A 19,136-nucleotide genomic window follows, 5' to 3' on the forward strand; every position below is an offset into this window, starting at 1 on the left:
TCTATACATAGTATGTGTTGCTGAGTATATTATGAGGCTTGACAAAAGCCAATTAGATGCATACAATGGATGCGTTCTATTCCTAGGGAAATGTAAACAGAAATATTTCATATAATAAACTGTAGTTAATGTCTTGTGCTGTGCCATGTAAATCTATCATGGTAGAAGGTTACCAGTTTTTTTTTCCCTTATGAAAAATTGTAGAGCAAAATTGTTGGAGTTTCATGAAACATTCTGGGTAAGGTTTTTAAAAAAAAATATTTATTTGTATTTTATGTGCATGGGTATTTCCCTACATGTATCTGTGTAACATGTGTGCAGTACTAGAGAAGGCCAGAAGGGGGAGATGGATCCAACCCACCCACCCCACCCCCATCTCACCCCATCCCACCCTCTAAACTGGAGTTATGCACGGTTAGAAACTGCCGTGTGGGCACTGAGAATCAAACCCAGGTCCTCTGCTAGAGCAGCTGGGGCTCTTAACCACTGAGTCATCCCTTCAACTCCAGATTAGTTTTTTTTTTAAATATGTACTATTTTAGCCAAACTTGCTTACATTTTTAAGAACTTTTCATCAACTTCATATTTGATTCTTTCTCAGGTAAATCAACCTTGATATTAAGTTTGTCTTGCTTGGTTTGAAGGGATCTGCTTTCTTAGTCACAATAGTAAATGCTGGCTAATGGGGATGGAGTTTCTTCTATTTATTCTGATTTGTACATTGAAAATGTGTTCACCTGGCTCTAACGTGCTAGGCAGGCTGTTCACTTTTTCTTCATTGCTTCTTTTTCCTTGCCAATCTTTCTTCTTGGTATCTGCCATTCACTGCATCTTATCTACTCAAGAACCCATTTTTCACTGTGTTGTTACTGTCCTACCAGAGCTATAAATGCTAGATTTTAGAGTACAAAGCATTGAAAACCAAATTTAACTACACATATAAGTTCAATAAATACCTTTAACCCAACTCATTTCCTGTTCCCTCTTATAGTGTATATTATAAAATTATTAGTGATGAGAAGCTAATTTTCCTGATGCTTGTTTATCCTTCAAATATATATTTACAACTTTTCTCAGTTTTAAATTATTCTCTTCTTTACAGTTCCTCCATGAATGTTAAAATATGAACATAGATACCTAAAATACAAGTGCCTTTGTAAGACAGTCCTGGTCTGGAGAGGCCTCTCCATTTGGTCACTGGGGTTTTCAGATACACACCACAGTATGGTCATTGCGATCACTAGATGCCAGTATGCATGTGGAGTTCCATCTGAAAGAGTGGCTGCTTTGTATTGGGATCATAATGATGAAGTCTGTGAACTGGTTTATAAGAAATACACAGTGTCCTAACAGTTCAAGCTAATCAACTGTCTCACTTATCCAGAGGGCCTGGTCCAGTTCCATGGGTGCTCCTCATCTATTGGTTCACAGTTCATGTGTTTCCACTAGTTTGGCTATTTGTCCCCGTGCTCTTTCCAATCATGGTCTCAATATCTCTTGCTCATATAATCCCTCCTCTCTCTCACCAATTGGACTCCTGGAGCTCTACCTGGGGCTTGGTCATGGATCTCTGAGTCTGCTTCCATCAGTCATTGGATGAGAGTTCTATCATGACAGTTTAGGAGGCCCCCAGGCAGTGGTACCGGGACCTGTCCTTGGTGCATGAGCTGTCTTTTTGGAACCTAGTGCCTATGCTGTGACACTGCTCAGCCTTGGTGCAGGGAGGAGGAGACCTGACCTGCCTCAGCTGAAGCTATCATGCTGGGCTGAATCCCCAGAGGAGACCTTGCCTTGGAGGAGGTGGGAATGGGGGGTGTGTTGGGGAGGTGAATAGGAGGAGAGAAGATAGGGGAATCCGTGGCTGATATGTAAAATTAAATTAATTATAAAATAAAAATATTTATTTAAAAAGAGGAAGAAATATACAGTGTCACTGGCATCTAAATGTGAGCTTGCATTCATTTACTTGTTCATTCATTCTCTTAAGGGATCACTAGTGGAGGTTACCACAACTGATGATCATGGTAAACAATACAGTGATGGACAGTGGCATGAAATCATTGTGGCTAGGCATCAGGCTTTAGGCCAAATCACTGTCGATGGACAGTACACAGGTAAGAACTGTGTGTGTGTGTGTGTGTGTGTGTGTGTGTGTGTGTGTGTGTGTACATGCATGCTCACATGCACATCTGCACATGTGAATTTCACATTGATTTCTTCATTCAGTTTCACATGAGTCCCTGTGAAATCTGTCTCTTAGTTGCCCTTTGCTCTTCTGCTCGTAAAGTCTGGCCCTGAGCTTCTCATCCAGGTAGGACTCCAGTAAAGCAGAGATGGGAATGACGTCACCAGTGTTCATTCTGCATCTTGTGCACTCTCCACACCTTGCAAGGGTCTTTAATTACCTTACTGATGTTCCCCTTTGACTCCAGAAGGCAAACAAGGAAAACACATATCTACACAGAGAGATGAGAAGAACCAAGACTCAGAAATGTAGTTAAGTTCTCCCATTTCTGTAGCAGGAATCTTAAAGGTTCTTATTAATAAAAATCAAACCTGAGGCGAGTTATTGGGGTGAATACTGGAAGGTCAGAGAGACAGAACAAGTCACAGCTATCTCACCTCACCAGTTCCTCAGCTGGTCCTGTTTCCTCAGACTGGAAGTCTCTGAGTCCTCATCCAGAATGAATCCCAGCTGAACTGTGCTGCTTCAAAGCCTGAAAGCTTAACCAGCCGAATGCTTAACCAGCCACATACTTAACCAGCCAAATGCTTAGCCAGGCAAATGCCTCTAGTTTCTGGTCCTCACGCCTTATATACCTTTCTGCTTTCTATCATCACTCCCTAGGATTAAAGGCATGAGTCACCATGCCTGGCTGTTTCCAATGTGGCCTTGAACTCACAGAGATCCAGAGGGATTTCTGTCTCTGGAATGCTAGGATTAAAGGCGTGTGCTATCACTGCCTAACTAGTGGCTTTTCTGTTCTCTGACCACAGATAAGTTTATTAAGGTACACAATATTTTGGGGAGCACAATACCACCACACATTTCCACGGTGGGTAGGCAGGACTGTCCCCACATAGGAATGTTTGCTTTGAGTGTGGTTCTCTTTTCAACTGGTTCTGTTTTCCATTTTCATCCACTGATGTAGGCTTTCATTCATTTATTCAGGGTAAAAGTGATTTTAATGAGCTCCTACTATTTCTACTAGTGTTCTGGGTGCTCAGATAACAGAGTAAACAGAGCTTTGTAGAGGTTATAGTTTAGATGGATGTGGGGGCAGAAGATAATAAAGTAAAAAGTGCTAGAGAGTTACAAAAATGGAAAAGAGGGATAGGTGGGTGTTACCTGTGTTGATAAGACTTTAAACTCAATGGAAAACTGAGAGAAGTGGGAAAACCCATCCTAATTTACCCTCTAAGGATGCTGAGGAGCATTCTGGATTCACCATGTGACAGTCACTAGCCTGGTCCCTAGAGCCTCACAGCTAATGACATGGGGCCTCTGTCACAAAAGGTTTGTGCATTGGGAGCAGTGTTAAATTTGACCCAGGCCTACTGGGGAAGAACTTTCTAATATGTTTCAGGTCAGGAAACAGTGGACACCAAGCCCAAACCAAGGGATCAGTGGGCAGTAGGCCTTGGGGATAGGAAAATACTTTATGTTGCATGTTAAGGACTGAAAAGGAGGCCATGGTAGTAGAAAATGGGAAGGGGCTGCTGATGAGATGTGTGTGAGTTTACAGCAGCTGGAACCTGATAGACAAGGAGCTTAAAGCAGAAGTAAGAGAACTGGGTACCAAAGATCTGTGATGAGTTTCACTCGAAGAATTCCCTGGAAAAGCTGTAATTTTCTTCTCCTATAGGCTCCTCAGCTTCTCTGAACAGGAGTACCGTGATGGGAGGCTACACCGGACTATTTGTGGGCGGGCTGCCACGAGGTCACTCTGTCCTCCAAAAGAGTCTTGGTGAGTTTCACAGGAAGTAGAAGTATATTTCATCGCAGTTTCATTTATGTGGCTGTGAAAAAATACCCAGCAACACAACTTTAAAGAATAAAGGGTTTATGTAACTTGCAGCTCCACGTTATAGTCCATCACTCAGGGAGGTCACAGTAGGAACGTGAAGCTGTGGGTCCCATTCACAGACAAGAGCAGACAATAAGGCCATGCCTGCTCACTACTCAGCTCGCCTTCTCCCCTCTTACACAATCAAGGACTGAAACCAAAGAGATGGCAATGCCCACAGTAGGCTAGGTCTTCCCACATCAAGCATCAATACCTTAAACAAGACTGTCCCCCTACAGATGAGCCCAAAGGCCAGGATGCTCTAGATAATCACTCATTTAGACTCTCACCAGGTGATTCTAGATTGTATCAAGTTGACAATTAAAACTAACCACCATAATGTTATACTCGAAACTAAGTGCAATCTATTTACAGCACTTAAAAGTATGAATAGGTGTTATTTACATTTCCTAAAAACACAAGTTAATTCTTAGGCCTCTCCTTTTTCAAAACATGTTCATTAGTTCTACTTTCCTTGTCAATACTCAGTTCTTGTTATTCAAAAGATTCATTAGGCTTTTGCCAAAAATGACATACAAATTAAGTGAGGTTTGTATAATTGCAGGATGTGTGTAAATATTTTTCTAAGACTTTTAATTCATTGGAAATGACACATGAATGGAAAACTTGACTCTCAGAAGTCTGAGGAACATTCCAATTATATTGTGTAAGAGTCAATACACCAGTTGTTGGAGAGTCACAAAAGAGGTTACAAACAAATGATCTCAAACCAATCCAAAAAGCTCCATGATTCAGATATTGGAGCTCGAGAGATTCTCAGTGAATAAGGGTCTTGGCACACATATGATATGAAGACATAGATAGACGATAGATAGATAGATAGATAGATAGATAGATAGATAGATAGATAGATAGATAATAAGTAGATAAATTATATACAGAAGGTAGATAATAAATAGGTAAGTAGATAAATGATAGAAAGATGATAGATGATAAATAAATAAGTAGATAAATGATAGGAAGATGGTAAATAGATAAGTAGAAAAATAGATAATTAAGTAGATAAAATGCTAGAAAGATGATAGATTAATAGATAGATAATAGAACATTTATTCATACATATAAAATAAATGGAAAACCCATTTTAAAGATATTAATAAAGTAAGCTCCTATCTTAATTAGTATTTCTATTACTGCAATAAAATACTGTGACCAAAATCAACTTGGGAAGGACAGGGTTTATTTCAGCATACAGTTGTAAGCTATCATGTATAGGGAAGTCAAGACAGGAATTCAAGACAGGAACTGAAGCAGAGGCCATGGTGAAACACTGCTTACTGTCTTGTTCCTAGTGGCTTGTTCACTGATTGTTGTATGTACCCAGGCAATTGGACCAGGGGTAGCACTACCCAAAATGTGCTGGGCCCTTCCATATCAACCATTATTCAAGAAAAGAGGCTTGTCTATGGGCCAGTGGTTTTTGTTTTTGTTTTTTGAGACAGGTTTTCTCTATGTAACAGCCCTGGCTGTCTTGGAACTCACTCTGCAGACTGGGATGGCCTTGAATTTACAGAGACCCACCTACCTCTGTCTCCGAGTGCTGAGATTAAAGGCGTGAGCCACGCCACCACCATCTAGCTTTATGGGCCAATGGTGTGAAGGCATTTACTCAAATGAGATTCCTCTTGTATTATACTAGCCTGTGTCAAGTTCACACACACACACACACACACACACACACACACACACACACACACCATACATACTCCATACTTTTAGAACACAATAACAAAAACACACCAAAATGAAACTAAGAAAAGTTACCACAAGGCAGGGAGGAAAGGTTGGCAAAATGGCTCAGTAGATAGTCACTTGTCTAGCCAGGCTACCTGAGTTCAAGCCATGGGATCCACATGATAGAAGGAAAGAGCTAATTCTCACAAACTACCCTCAGCTGCAGTATGTTCACCATAGCATGAACGTGCTCACACAGATACACAAGTATAAATGAATAAATATAATAAAAATTTACATGACCATGACAACAGTCACTTTTTAAATGCTTACTAATAATCTTAGGGTTTGTCTGTTTGTTTGTTTTTTCCCATATGCATTCCAGATGTCATGTAAAGTCTGGGACCCTGGGATAAGTGGGGTCACTCCATGTGTGCCAGTATATGTTCATATGTATGTTTGTGTGGGGAAGTAGTCATGTTTGTGTGTGTGTGTGTGTGTGTGTGTGTGTGTGCTAGGGATTATTTTAAGGTGTGTTACTTTTGTTAATGTTGTATTTGTTTAACTCTGTGCATCTGTGTTAGTTTCCTGTCTAAAACACCTGATGGTCTAATAAAGAGCTGAATGGCCAATGGCAAGGCAGGAGAAAGTATAGTCAGGGCTGATAGGCAAAACGAAGACATAGAAGGAGAAATCTGGAAGATCAAGGAACCAAAGGAGGAGGAGGACTCCAGGGGCCAGCCACCCAGCTACATAATCAGCAACTGAGGAAGAAAGAAAGGTATACAGAAATAGAGAAAGGTAAAAGCCCAGAGGCAAAAGACAGATGGGTTCATTTAAGATAAGAAAAGCTGGCAAGAAACAAGGCAAGCTAAGGCCAGGCAATCATAATTAAGAATAAGCCTCTATGAGTGATTTACTTGGGAGCTGGGTGGTGCCCCCCCCCAAAAAAAGAAAAACCAACAACAACATTTTGGCACCCAATATGGGGCTAGAGTAAAAGAAAATCCAAGGTGTGTTTGTGGGGAAGGCATTCATGTGTATGGGTGTTCATGCACCTATGAGCATGTGCATGTACTTGTGGATATCAGTGGTCTACATCTTATGTCTTCCTTCAATCACTCTCTGCCCTTATTTTTACGACAGGATGTCTCACAGAGACCAAAGCTCATGGATTTGACTGGGCTGACTGACCAATGAACTTCAGGGACCCTCCTGTGCCTACCCCTAGCTCCTGAGCACTGGGTTTATTAGCACATAATGCTGGGAGGAAGGGACTTTGGGCCTTTTAAGTGGGTGGTGGGCATCCAAACCCCAGATCCTTATGCTGTGGTTAGTACTTTACTGTAGCAGGGTCCTTGCTGTTGTTCCCTTTGGGGGCGGGGACAAAGTAGGCACAGAGTCAAACCACACAGACTCCGGGAGAATGTCGAAACAATAAGCTCAGTTTATTCAGGAAGAGGCAAGTCTTATATACCCTCCACCCCACCCTGGGAGGGGAGGTCTGATGAATATGCATCAGCTGGTGTGACATGGCTGTCTCTCATTGGTCCAAGTCATCTCCAGATCATGTTTCAGCTGCTGTTGCTAAGACCCTTCGGCAGACCCAGGCTGGCTCTCAATATCTTTTTTACTTGTTTGGGCTGTCTGGCCCTCAAGCCTGTGAGGGATGAGTCATCCCACACTTTACCAATTGAGCCCTCTCCCCCAGCCCTAAACCTCACCTACCACAGTGTTTAGCACCTAGTTTGGAGACTTATGACAAAAATTTCTGGGTTAATTCAAAAGACAATATTCTTGCTAATAGCATAAAACAAAGTTTTGTTTGTTTGTTTCATAAACTTGTTTTTTGTAGATTCATTGTGAGTGAGCCAGAGCCAAATAGAACAATGTAACCATTCACTGTAGCTATCAGGGTGGTTTCTACATAAATTGTTAGAGACTTTTGGGGACATCTTAGTACAGTTTCTATTGCTGTGAAGAGACACCATGACCACCACAACTCTAATAAAGGACCATATTTAATCAAGGTGGTTTATATTTTCAGAAGTTTAGTCCATCATCATCATGGTGTGATATGATGGTGTACAAGCAGCCATGGTGCTAGAAAAGTAGCCGAGTGCCCTACACCTTGTCTCACAGGCAACAAAAAGTGATCTGTCTCACTGCATGTGGTTTGAGCATATATGAGACCTCAAAGCCCACCTCCACAGTGACACACTTCCTCCAACAAAGTCATACCCACTTCAACAAAACCACACCTCCTAATAGTGCCATTCCCTTTGGTGGCCATTTTCTTTCAAACCTACCATAGGGGACTTGGGTGTGAATGTTTGCAGGTCTCTTCCCTTTGAGTGTTGGGTAAAATGGATGGATAAAAAATAAAGTCCAAACAAATGAATTATGTGTATTCCCTGACACCTATCACTTTTGCAGAGATAACCCAAAGAGGCTTTGTGGGCTGCCTCAAGGATGTGTACGTTATGAAGAATTATAGCCCCTCTGTGACTTGGATACCTCTGGATTGGCAGAGTTCTGAGGAGCAGGTCAACATGTATCACAGCTGGGAGGGGTGCCCCACTGCCCTGGAAGATGGAGTCCAGTTCCTGGGAGCAGGTGAGGCATGGCTGGTGACTCAGCAGGCGTTAATCAACTTTCTATCGCAATCACAACTATCCAGGAGTGTTGACTTGAGAAGCTAAAAGGTGAACTTTGGCTTTCAGTTTTCCAGGTTTCAGTCTATGGTCAGTTAGCCTCGTGACTTCTGACCATCCATGAGAGGCAGCACATCCCGGTGGGAGTGTGTGGCCCTGTGAAATCACTCACTGCCAATGAGCAGAAAAGAAAATGAGGAGAGGCCACACTCCTCTTCTAGTGCCTCCTTGTTGGTCCTGAAGGTCTCCTATTATGCATCCCTTTTGAAAGATTTGAGGACATTCAAGAGCCAAACTATAGCAGTGCATTTGTTCTCCTCCTCTTCTAAATTAACCTCCCCCATCCAATTTACCTTAATGAGTAAATCGCAGAAGTGTGTTCGTAGAATTCTACATGCATTTTCAAAGCATGAATATCAAATATAACTGTTACAATTCATGCTATGTATCTATCAGTGACATCTCTGGTGGTCCCTAGAGTTCCTGGTTTGTATGTGAGTGTCACAGTGCCCATGTATAAATCAATTGAGAGATGTCAGCATTCAGGTTACAGTGAAAATTGTTGCCAAGGAGTTTTCATTGTTAAGATGATTCAACATCCCCATTTCCCTTATTATATAGTTGAACCATGCCTGTCTGTAAAGCTGGGCATGGAGTTAAGCAGGCCTCTGAGGGACAGCAAGCGACGAGGGCCACCACTGTAGAGGCTGGAGAAAACTGTGAGGTCGTAGTGGTACCTGTCACTTCCTTCCCACCCATCTCCTGTCTGTACACCCTTGTCCTGACCCCAGGGCATAGCCCTGGGAAGGAACAGTGTGGCATGGCAGATATAGACTATTCCTCTATAAACATAATCCTCAGGACCTATGTGTAGAACAGAACAATGTGATGTCCATTTTCCACTAAAGATGGCAATCTGAGCTTGTCTTAGCCCAAAGCCTGGTCACTGCTTCATCAGGGGGTTCAGCATCACCTGGGATGTGCATGAGTGTGCAACTGAGGAAGTAATCTGTTTCCTCTTCATAGGGATGTGACATTCATCTCACAACCTCCACTAGACAGCAGAAGGCATGTCCTGATGCTGATCCGTCTATTCTTTTGTGGGGTTTTAAAAAAAAGTTGGTACATTTCCCAGATATTCACCACACTCTTACAGTGCCTGCAATATGTTGATGTGTGTGCATGCTCTCTCCTCTTAAAGGATTCCTGGAGCTTCGTGCAGATACGTTTCAGGCTGCAAAGGACTTTGAGATTTCCCTGAAGTTTCAAACCAACCAACTAAATGGATTGCTTCTTTTCATTCACAACAAAGAGGGACCGGATTTTCTTGGTGTATGTTAACGAATTTAATTAAATTTATTTAAAAATATCAGACCCAATTTTGAAAGAGATAAATTGTGTGTTAATATTAGACACAATTGGGCTTTTTAAATTCACTTTTATTTTCATTTTTTCCCTCAAGCAGTCTTTATTTTCATAGGCCTGTGAAATGTCTTACAGGGTTAAGATAATTGGTTAAACTGACAATTAGTACTATAAACGTTGTGAATTGAACAAAACAGAGCAGATGTTAAGAATTAAGGAAATCCAATTTAGTTTCTCAATACATGAAAAATACCTCTTCATTATCTTTTGATACAGTTTCAAAATGTACTTTATATATTTCATTTGGTGCCTGATAAAACACAACACAATGAACGCTAATAAGCATACCACTCCATCCAAGGACTCAGTGATCATCCTTTAATGTCTTCTACTCTGTTTCCCCAACTCTGACCAGAATCAATACGTCATGATACTCCCGTGTTTTCTTCCTGGCTTGCATTTGATTATCATATGTGAATGAGTGCTACAGACTGTGAGATTTATGAAAGTGGTATGTGCTATATTTTAAGGAATTTGTATTTATTCACAGTTTTCTAGATTTTCCACATTTTCCATGGAGATGTTCCATTTTCAGGTCTGTGTAATATGCTTCTCATCAATAATACATTGGTTATCTCCATGTTTTTGCTATGGTGAATAAGATCACCAAGCAGTTTCCATAAGGGCAATGAGAATCTATAGCAGTTTTGCTTTTACGGTGGTTATTCAGTCAGATGCTATTGTCAAAACTGAGTGTAGCACTGGACAGATGGCATGGCCGTCATGAATACTTTCTCCACTTCACTGGCCCATCCCAAATTTACATGTGTTTTTTGTCTCACCTCTTCCAGAAACATTTCTCTTCCTGTTTTCTGAACATTTTAAATCCAGCATCATCTACAGTGTGAGCCCTCCCTGAAAGCCTGCCTCTTAACCTGCCATTCTTTTCAGGTTTTTGTTTGTTTGTTTGTTTGTTTTTTGGTTTTGGTTTTGTTGTTGTTGTTTTGGGTTTGTTTGGGGTTTTTTTTTCGGTTTGTTTTTTTTGTTTTGTTTTGTTTTTTGTTTTTTTTTTTTTTTTTTTTTTTTTTTTGGTTTTCGGAGACAGGGTTTCTCTGTGTAGTCCTGGCTATCCTGGAACTCACTATGTAGATCAGGCTGGCCTCAAACTTGCAGGGATCCTCTGCCTCCCAAGTGCTGGGATCAAAGGCGTAAACCACCACCGCTTGGCTTTCACCAGCCATTCTTGTGGTGATAGCGTGAGAAGGGTGAACCCTGTCCCATTGGTCATACAAGGACAAAGGATGAGAAATGTCATAGTCATTGTTTTGTGTTACTTTAACCAAATACCTGACAGGACCCAAAGGAAAGCACTTATTTTGGCTCTTGGGTTCAGATATTTCACTCTGTAGTCCTTGGCATTTTTGATAGCAGGAGCATGCTCCAGAAACTTCTGCTATGTGAAGGGTAGGACAGTGTGGGGGTTCTGACAGGGAAGACAGGGATGGGCCAGTTAAACAGGTACCCTTCAGAAACACACTCCCAACAACACACATCCTAAAACTAGCCTAAAAAACTATCACACAACCACCATCTCACAATAATCTATTCTGACTTTTTACATTATTTTTATTTATGTGCACAGATACTTTGCCTGAATGTATGTCTGTGTACCACATGTGTGCAGGTACCCACAGAGCCAAGAAGAGATTAAAAAGAAAATCCCTAGGAACTGGAGTAACTGATGTTTGTGAGCCACCATGTGGGTGCTGGGAATTGAACCCAGGTCCTCTACAAGAGCAGCAGGTGCTCTTAACCACCAAGCCATCTCTTTAGCCCCTCTGTTCAGACTTTTAACCTAGTGGGGTGAGGTCAGAGCACTCATGATCAGCCCTGCGAATGCCTTCACCTACACACACAGGGCTCTCTGCTGGTCTCCTAGGTGATTCAGCACAATCAAATTAAAAGTAACATGTCCTTGATTTTTCATGCACTGTTCTATACAGTCTGCTGGAAGATCTACCATAGATATACTTTGGATTTTAAATGAGGGAGTTATTGAGCACATAGCAAGTAAAAGTGAAAGAATGAATAGCAAGCTGCAGGAAGACAGACAGAGACAGATAGAATAACACCATCAAATCTGGTGCTCAAAACCCCTGGCAGATATCACCTGGGGAAGCTCCATTAAGGTCTTCAGCTAGAGTTCCAGTGAGGCCTGATCAGAGCAGGATGTTCTCTAGAACAAGACTTCCCGTTAAAGAGCAAAGAACAGTGAGAAGGTAAACTCATTGAAGCTGGTGCTTAGGCCAGCAGCAGAGACTGAGTGGGGAAGTTGAGGCAGTCAGCTAGAGTTCCCAATTAGGCTTTTTCTGCATAGATGAGCTTCTCAAACTCAACTCCTGGCTTCTCTTTCCCACTGTAGTTACCGTTCTATTATGAGATGAGCAGTAGTTCTCATCTACTGGGAATAGTTCACCTTCCACTGTTGAAGGACACAGTGATTTCACTCTAGACCTACTTTGGTCTTTTTTTCCTCCTTGTCACAGAGTTGGGCAGCCCACCCTGTCCTCAGAGGAGAGTTCTGAAGACACTTTGAGACAAACATGCTTACATCGGAAACGGGTGGAACAACCCTTAAGTCTAAAATGGGACGTGACAACCCTGCTTCCCAAGCCAGCTTCTGGGTGTAGTCAAGCTGCACATGGCAGTTTGCCAGTATGTGTACTTTACTGGTACCTAGTGCATTCAGTACTGTTCACCATGCCCTCGTGAGCTGCTTCAGGAAATACTTCTTAGAGACTTCCTGATCACCATTATAATTGTGCTTATAGTAATGACTTTCAATGATTTACTGATCCCAGTTTCTGATGGATACTTCCTATGCCCAAGAAGATGAACTTGATATAAAATAAGTCAGTACAAATCATAGCTTTGGGTTCAGATGAAAGAAAGATGAACTTTTTCCATGTCATTCCAAATCATCCAAAATCTACCTCTAAACACTGAGCGACACTCTCAGTTCCCCCTGTGTCTTGGCTGAATTGTAACGCTTCTTTAAACCTAAGGTCCCCTGTCATGAACATATCTATTCCCTGCTTGGAGGAAGATTATGCATCTTACATTACTCTAAATCTCGTGTGTGCATGTGTGTGTGTGTGTGTGTGTGTTGTGTGTTTTTCAGATGTGTGAATGTGTGCTTATATGTGTAGGTGTGAGCATGTATGTGGGTGTGCTTGTGTGAATGCACATGTGTATGTATGCACATGGAGCCCCAAGTTAGATGTCACATTTCTTTCTAGATCTACTCTCCACTGTATTTATGGAGACAGGGTCTCTTGCTGACTCCAGAGCTTGTTAATCCAGTCAGTCCAAATATCCAGCTTGCTCTGGGGAGCCTCTGCCTTTTCCTCCCCAATGCTAGGACTGTGTGCTCTGTTGGAATTACAGGAGGCTGCAATCCACCTGGCCAGGGATCCCAAGTCTGGTCCCTACCTTGCTTGGCAAGGGTTTTATCCGTGGAGTGCTTACCCCAGCTCTTCCGAATCTTTCTTGACTCTTAGGGAGTGAGTGGCTCATATGTCCTCTGTTCATGTGGTATCCCATCACTGTCCTGGCTACAGGAGTGCCTCAGAATGCTCCTTTGCCATCAGTGGGATTTTAGGGAATGGGTGGTCTTCATGCTAACTGAATGAAGAGCAATGCTTGCTTGCTGGGGATGCATCATGAAGATGTCTCCATAGAAGACATATCCTTCTCCCAGCAAGATTTAATTTATTTTATTTAATACACCGATCTCAAACTTTCAATGAGTATGGCAGCTGATTTCACACCTAAAAGAAATTTTTAAAAAATGATAGGTAAAGTAATTATCATGTAACATTTCGAGGGAAAACATATGAATGTTTTTCCCTCACACTGAAAATTTAGGTAAAATATGCTGACATTAGAAAATGGTGCATTAATCTAAAAGAATACACACAGAAGCAATTATGCTAGAGATTCAGAATAAAACTGAAACATTGAATCAAAATATATCTTACAAATTTGAAATTGAGTTCACTAACCATTTAAAACAAGCTTCATCAAGCTTGACATTTCATTTTCTTATTGTCTTGTCAAATTTTCCCCCAAATTAAATTGATACATGCAGTCGTATTTTCTCATTTTCTAAGAACTCAAAAATGGAGTCATAGTTCATAGTGTTCCGTTCTCCAGTTCACCAGTCATTTGTAGTAGGATTTAATCTGTTAACTACGTTAGACAAAAAGCTGGTGCCTCCGTAATATCATCCTGTGTAGTATAATCATCACTGGGTATGAATTTGTTTGACTCAGTACAACATTCTTCATGCCAATTGTAAGCTTGCAAAATATTTCATTATCCATTCCTTGAGCTGTGCTTATGATGAAATTGAACGGTTTATTGCTGCTTTCAGGAAAGTGTCTTGCTTTTCCTCAGGAAACTGACCTTCTGCTCTTGTCTAAGTTGCCATTCTGCAGCTTTTTGATGTGGCTCTTTGCTTAATATTCAGCTGGAGCTGAAGAGCGGACTGCTGAGTTTCCGGTTGAAATCCAGTCGTCGCTTTACACAAGTGGATCTCTGGCTGGGACCGGCCTATGGTGAGGGAAACTGGAACACAGTCATTATTAAAAGGGAAGGCTCCCTGGTGTCACTTAGTGCGAATCAACTCATGGAGCGCACCTCACAAGCCGGAGCCCAGACGCTGCAGGTGAATTCGCCTGTCTATGTGGGTGGGATCCCACAGGAGCTGCAGGACTCCTACAGCCATTTGACTCTGGAGCAAGGTAAGTCCTCCCCCCCCCCCCCCGCCCCAGGACACCCACCACTGGACTTGGCCCTGTCCCACCAGGCTTCGGAATATGGCAGCAGACTTGTATTAAAATAATACCCACTAGGCCACCCTCTCTTTTCTTAGAGACCTTTAGGTTCAAAAAAAAAAATCACTGGACATCTGGACATTTCTTCAAACATATTTTTTTAAATGATGTGTTTTAAAGATTTGTTTATTTTTATTTTATGTTTGTATCTTGCCTGAGTATATGTATGTACATCACATGATACAGTACCCTTAGAAGCCTGAAGGAGGCATCAGATCTCCTGGAACTGGAGCACAGTAGGTTGAGAGACACCATGTGGGTGCTGGAAATTGAACCCAGGTCCTCTGCGAGAGCAGCCAGTGTTCTTAACCACTCAGGCAGCTTTTCTATGTTGTTTCTGAGAGTATTCCATCACACTACTTATATTCAACATATTTATTCCAACATGTCTTCAGCAAATAAAATTGTCACACAAATCAATTTTATATGTGCTACATGCATCTTTTCTTTGAAAACACACATGGTTTGGAATTTTTGACTATTGATCATCACCTATATGGGAAGGTTAAAAATAGAAGTTTATAGAGGTGTGCATGAACAACTAGGAAATTACTGCAATTGTATATTTTTAAACCTCTGACATCAGAGTTCATTACCTCTATGGCTTTTCCTGTAGAATTTTTAGGCAGGAATAAAAACACATGAAACAATGAGTTTGGTTGAATTCCAAATACATTTATGAAAAATTAGACAGTTTTGATTATCAGTAATCATCAGGAAAAGGAAAGGAGCTAAACACTTAGCCCAGCATTTAACTCATGTATGTTTGTATTTAACTAGAAAAAAAAGATTTTAAAAAGTAGCCGATCATGTTGGCACTGGAGAGGCTGAGGCAGGAGGACGACAATTTTCGGTGCCCTCCTGGGCTATATGGTGAGACCCCTGATTCATAAAAAAGGGAGAAGGCTAAGAATGCCTATGTGCAATACCTCCTGAGCACTTCACATGGGACAAGATACGTTCCTCACAAGGAGCCTATGATGGAGGCATGGTGACTTGTGACCCCACTTGATGGATGAGGAAGGTGACCAGTAGGGAAGAAAGTCATTTGCCAGAGATCACAGGATTAGAAAGCAGGTGCAAGAGAATAAATCCGTGGTGACCAAGCTGGTGCCACGGTTTGGTCTCTTGTTACAGTGATGGATTCTTTTAATTGGTATTTGCCATTGCCCCACTTCCGTGACTCAGGGAAAGCCAGAAACTTCCAGACTGTGACCAAGCATGCTCTCATATAGAGAATGTTCTCTGTACATTTTTAAATCTATGCACCATGAATGGTTAAAATTTCCATGAAACAGTCTTTGCCTATTTGGTAAGTACATAAAGATTTAAATGACTTTGAATCGAAAATATATGGAGCGCTCTAAAGAGACTCGAGCAGAGTAGCAGTAAGGAGTTAATGAATAACCAGGGTCTAAGACAGTAATGACATTTTCAAGGCACTTAAGATGTAGCAGCTGCTAAAAATATTACGTTCATACAAGACCTTCTCTAGATTTCCAGATTTTCTGGAATGAGAAAGAATCTGGCACTTCTCTGTGAGTGAGAATATCCCATCCTATTTACATGGGGCTGGGCACTGTTGGATAAAACAACTCACTGATCTGGGCTTAGGATTTAGAAGTATACCTAACCCCATTACATTTGATGGCGTTGGAGACATGAATAAATGAATGGTGAGCTGATACTGAGAGAAATTTAAAGCATCCACATAGACTGAAAGGGGACAATTTTACCTATCCTAGCTGTAAGTCTATGATAGTGATGGATATTTTATTTATACATAGAATAAATCATTTGGTGTGTAACTTTTATCCATGTCACCGGTTTTGCAACACTGATAAACTATTGAAGTCTAGTATATTGGACTATAGCAAGAAATTGAAATTAGCTTTCTTCATCATCATCACCACCACCACCACCATCATCATCATCATCACCACCATCATCAGCATCAGCATCAACATCTTCCCAGGTGCACTTGATAGGGTAAAATGGTGTTAAAAATCCAAGTTCAAAGACACCCCCCACACCTGTGCTTTAAAATTCTGACTCGGGTGCTTTGAGACATGCTGGTATTTCTACCTGGATATATACTCACCTAAGAGACTATTCACCACATAGAGGCACAGCCTACAGGCAGCCACGATTAATTAAAAGGCATCATGTTTGCTTAATGCAGCCCTTTGGAGCCTCTCAACAGCCTTACTCTTACCCTTCATCCTTTCCCGTGCTTCCTAATTAGACCCTCTTTCTCTCGGGCTCTATTTTATAGTTATATTCATGGTATTTTTTTTTCTCTCTAGTTATTAATGTGATTGTCCTTCAAATGAAATGCAAAATTATTTCTCCTCTTGGTGTTGCAAATTCTTGGCAACTTAATTTGCTAAAATTGTAACACCTCTCAAAGGATTGTGGGAGTTTTGTCTTCTTAGAACGATCACTGAGGACAAGCACTCACATCCAGGCCAGCTGTACTGGCCCAAGGCACACAATGACACAGTGTATGCTCTTCCTAAAGCTCCTGGGAGACAGGGACAGGGCAAGCTAGAACCCATCCTGCATGCCTGCCAAATCACATACCCCACTGCCGCTTCCTGATCCTGCCACAGAGTCGCTTGGGCCACCTTTTCGATATTCAGAGGTTCGGGAGACAGGAAAGAGGAAGAAGGTCCGAGGGAATTGTGTTGTTTTGTACAAAGACAGAAAGAGTCTCCACTCCTGTCAAAATCAATTTTTTCTTGACTTTTTATTGTCACATTCATCCAAGTTTTGAAGTGGCTTGGGGAGTGCTTGGTGGCACACAGGTAATGGTGTCCTCCTTTCTGTTCCCGCTGAAGGAAACCACAGCCGGCCCGAAGGTGAGCTCAGCAGCGCCGCCTGCAGGCTGGGGCCCCAGAGTCTTCTGCTTCCGTAGTTGATGCCTGTAAACCTCCTTCGTGCCTCTCCAGCCTCCCTTTATGTGCCAAATGAAAAGCAGTTACCTTATCTGTGGCCTTTCCGAACTTTAAAAATCCACACGTTGAAATGATTTCCATGTCACTAGATTTTTAACTTTTGAAAATTTTAGTGAAACACGATGAACGTGAAACTTACACTTATACCCAGTTTTATTGTGTGTGTATGGGTGTGCACATATATGTCTGTGGTGCACATTGTGTCTGCGTGTGAACAGGTATTCCTTTGCATATGATGGCCAGAGTCAACTTTTGGTTTTGTTCCTTGGGTACAATATGCCTATCTATTCCTTTACTCACTTATTTTGAAGCCATGGCTCTTCACTTACCTGGGTCTCTCTGGTTGGCTCGATTGGCTGGCCAGAAAAGCCCAGGGATCTTCTGTCTCTACCTCCCCAACACAGGGGTTACAAACATTAACAAAAATGTCCAGCATAAAAAAACTGTACTATAATCTTTGTATTCAATATTTATGAACTTCATACATGCACACAATGTATTTTGATCATTTTTACCTGACTCCTGACCTCTAGCACCCATGGAATCCACTCTCCACCTTTCAGTTTCTCATCATCTTTTATTTTATTTTTTTTAATAGCTCACTTAGTGTAGTGAGTTGTTTTTACTTTTTGCTCCTTGACTCTTTTGGAGGGCTGCCACCCAGCTCCCAAATAAATACACACAGAGGCTTTTTCTTTCTATGAATGGCCGGCCTTAGCTTGGCTTATTTTTAGCAGGCTTTTCTTAGCTTAAATTATCCCTCCTACTTTTTGTCTCTGGGCTTTTATCTTTATGCTATATACCTTTCTTTACTTCTTTCTCCATGGCTGGCTGTGTAGCTGGGTGCCTGGCCCCTGATCTCCTCCTTTTTTTCTTGCTCCTTGATCTTCTCTTCCCCAATTTCTCCTCCTTTTTATTCTCTCTGCCTGTCAGCCCAACCTTCTCTTGGCTTGCTATTGACCATTCAGCTCTTTAGTAGACCAATCAGGTGTTTTAGACAGGCAAAGCAACACAACTTCAAAGAGTTAAACAAATGCAACATAAAAGAATGCAACACATCTTTGCATCATTAAACAAAAAAAATGTTCCACGGCATAAACAAATATAACACATCTTAAAATAATATTCCACAATAACTAGGTTCAATTTGTCCATACAAGGATGGGTGAGGGTCTGTTTACTGGACAACAGTCTACCAACCAGGCACTATAACCCTAAAAGAAATTGATCTAATGGCCATCAATTATCAGTAGCTTCTCAGCTAGGGGTGGGGGCATGGGAGCCTAACTCCTTGTTGGAATATGCAACCAGCTTGATCTTGCACAGGTCTTCTGAGGGCAAACACATCTGTTAGAGTCCATGCATACATCAGTACTGTGCTGTCCTGTCCAGAAGACATTTGTTACAGTCCTCCTTGACCTCCAGCTCTTACAGTCTTCCCACCCTTCCTTTTATGATGTTCCCTGAACCTTGGGCAAAGGGTGTCATATAAAGGTCCCA

General features: G+C 41.6%; 1 protein-coding gene across 1 annotated transcript in view; it reads left to right on the forward strand.

Moving 5' to 3' along the window:
• Positions 1-1,650: 1,650 nt before the first annotated feature.
• The window catches only part of LOC102928770 (usherin), a 418,898-nt gene continuing 401,412 nt past the window's right edge, over positions 1,651-19,136 (forward strand). Inside the window, exons 1-6 of the mRNA XM_076548181.1 lie at positions 1,651-1,800; positions 1,988-2,114; positions 3,867-3,968; positions 8,199-8,378; positions 9,618-9,748; positions 14,313-14,586. Of these exons, the coding sequence (XP_076404296.1) occupies positions 3,899-3,968; positions 8,199-8,378; positions 9,618-9,748; positions 14,313-14,586 (655 nt within the window). The 5' untranslated portion in view covers positions 1,651-1,800; positions 1,988-2,114; positions 3,867-3,898. The remainder of the gene's footprint in view (positions 1,801-1,987; positions 2,115-3,866; positions 3,969-8,198; positions 8,379-9,617; positions 9,749-14,312; positions 14,587-19,136) is intronic.

The sequence above is a fragment of the Peromyscus maniculatus genome, chromosome 11, assembly GCF_049852395.1.
Source record: "Peromyscus maniculatus bairdii isolate BWxNUB_F1_BW_parent chromosome 11, HU_Pman_BW_mat_3.1, whole genome shotgun sequence".
NCBI classification, from domain to species: domain Eukaryota; kingdom Metazoa; phylum Chordata; class Mammalia; order Rodentia; family Cricetidae; genus Peromyscus; species Peromyscus maniculatus.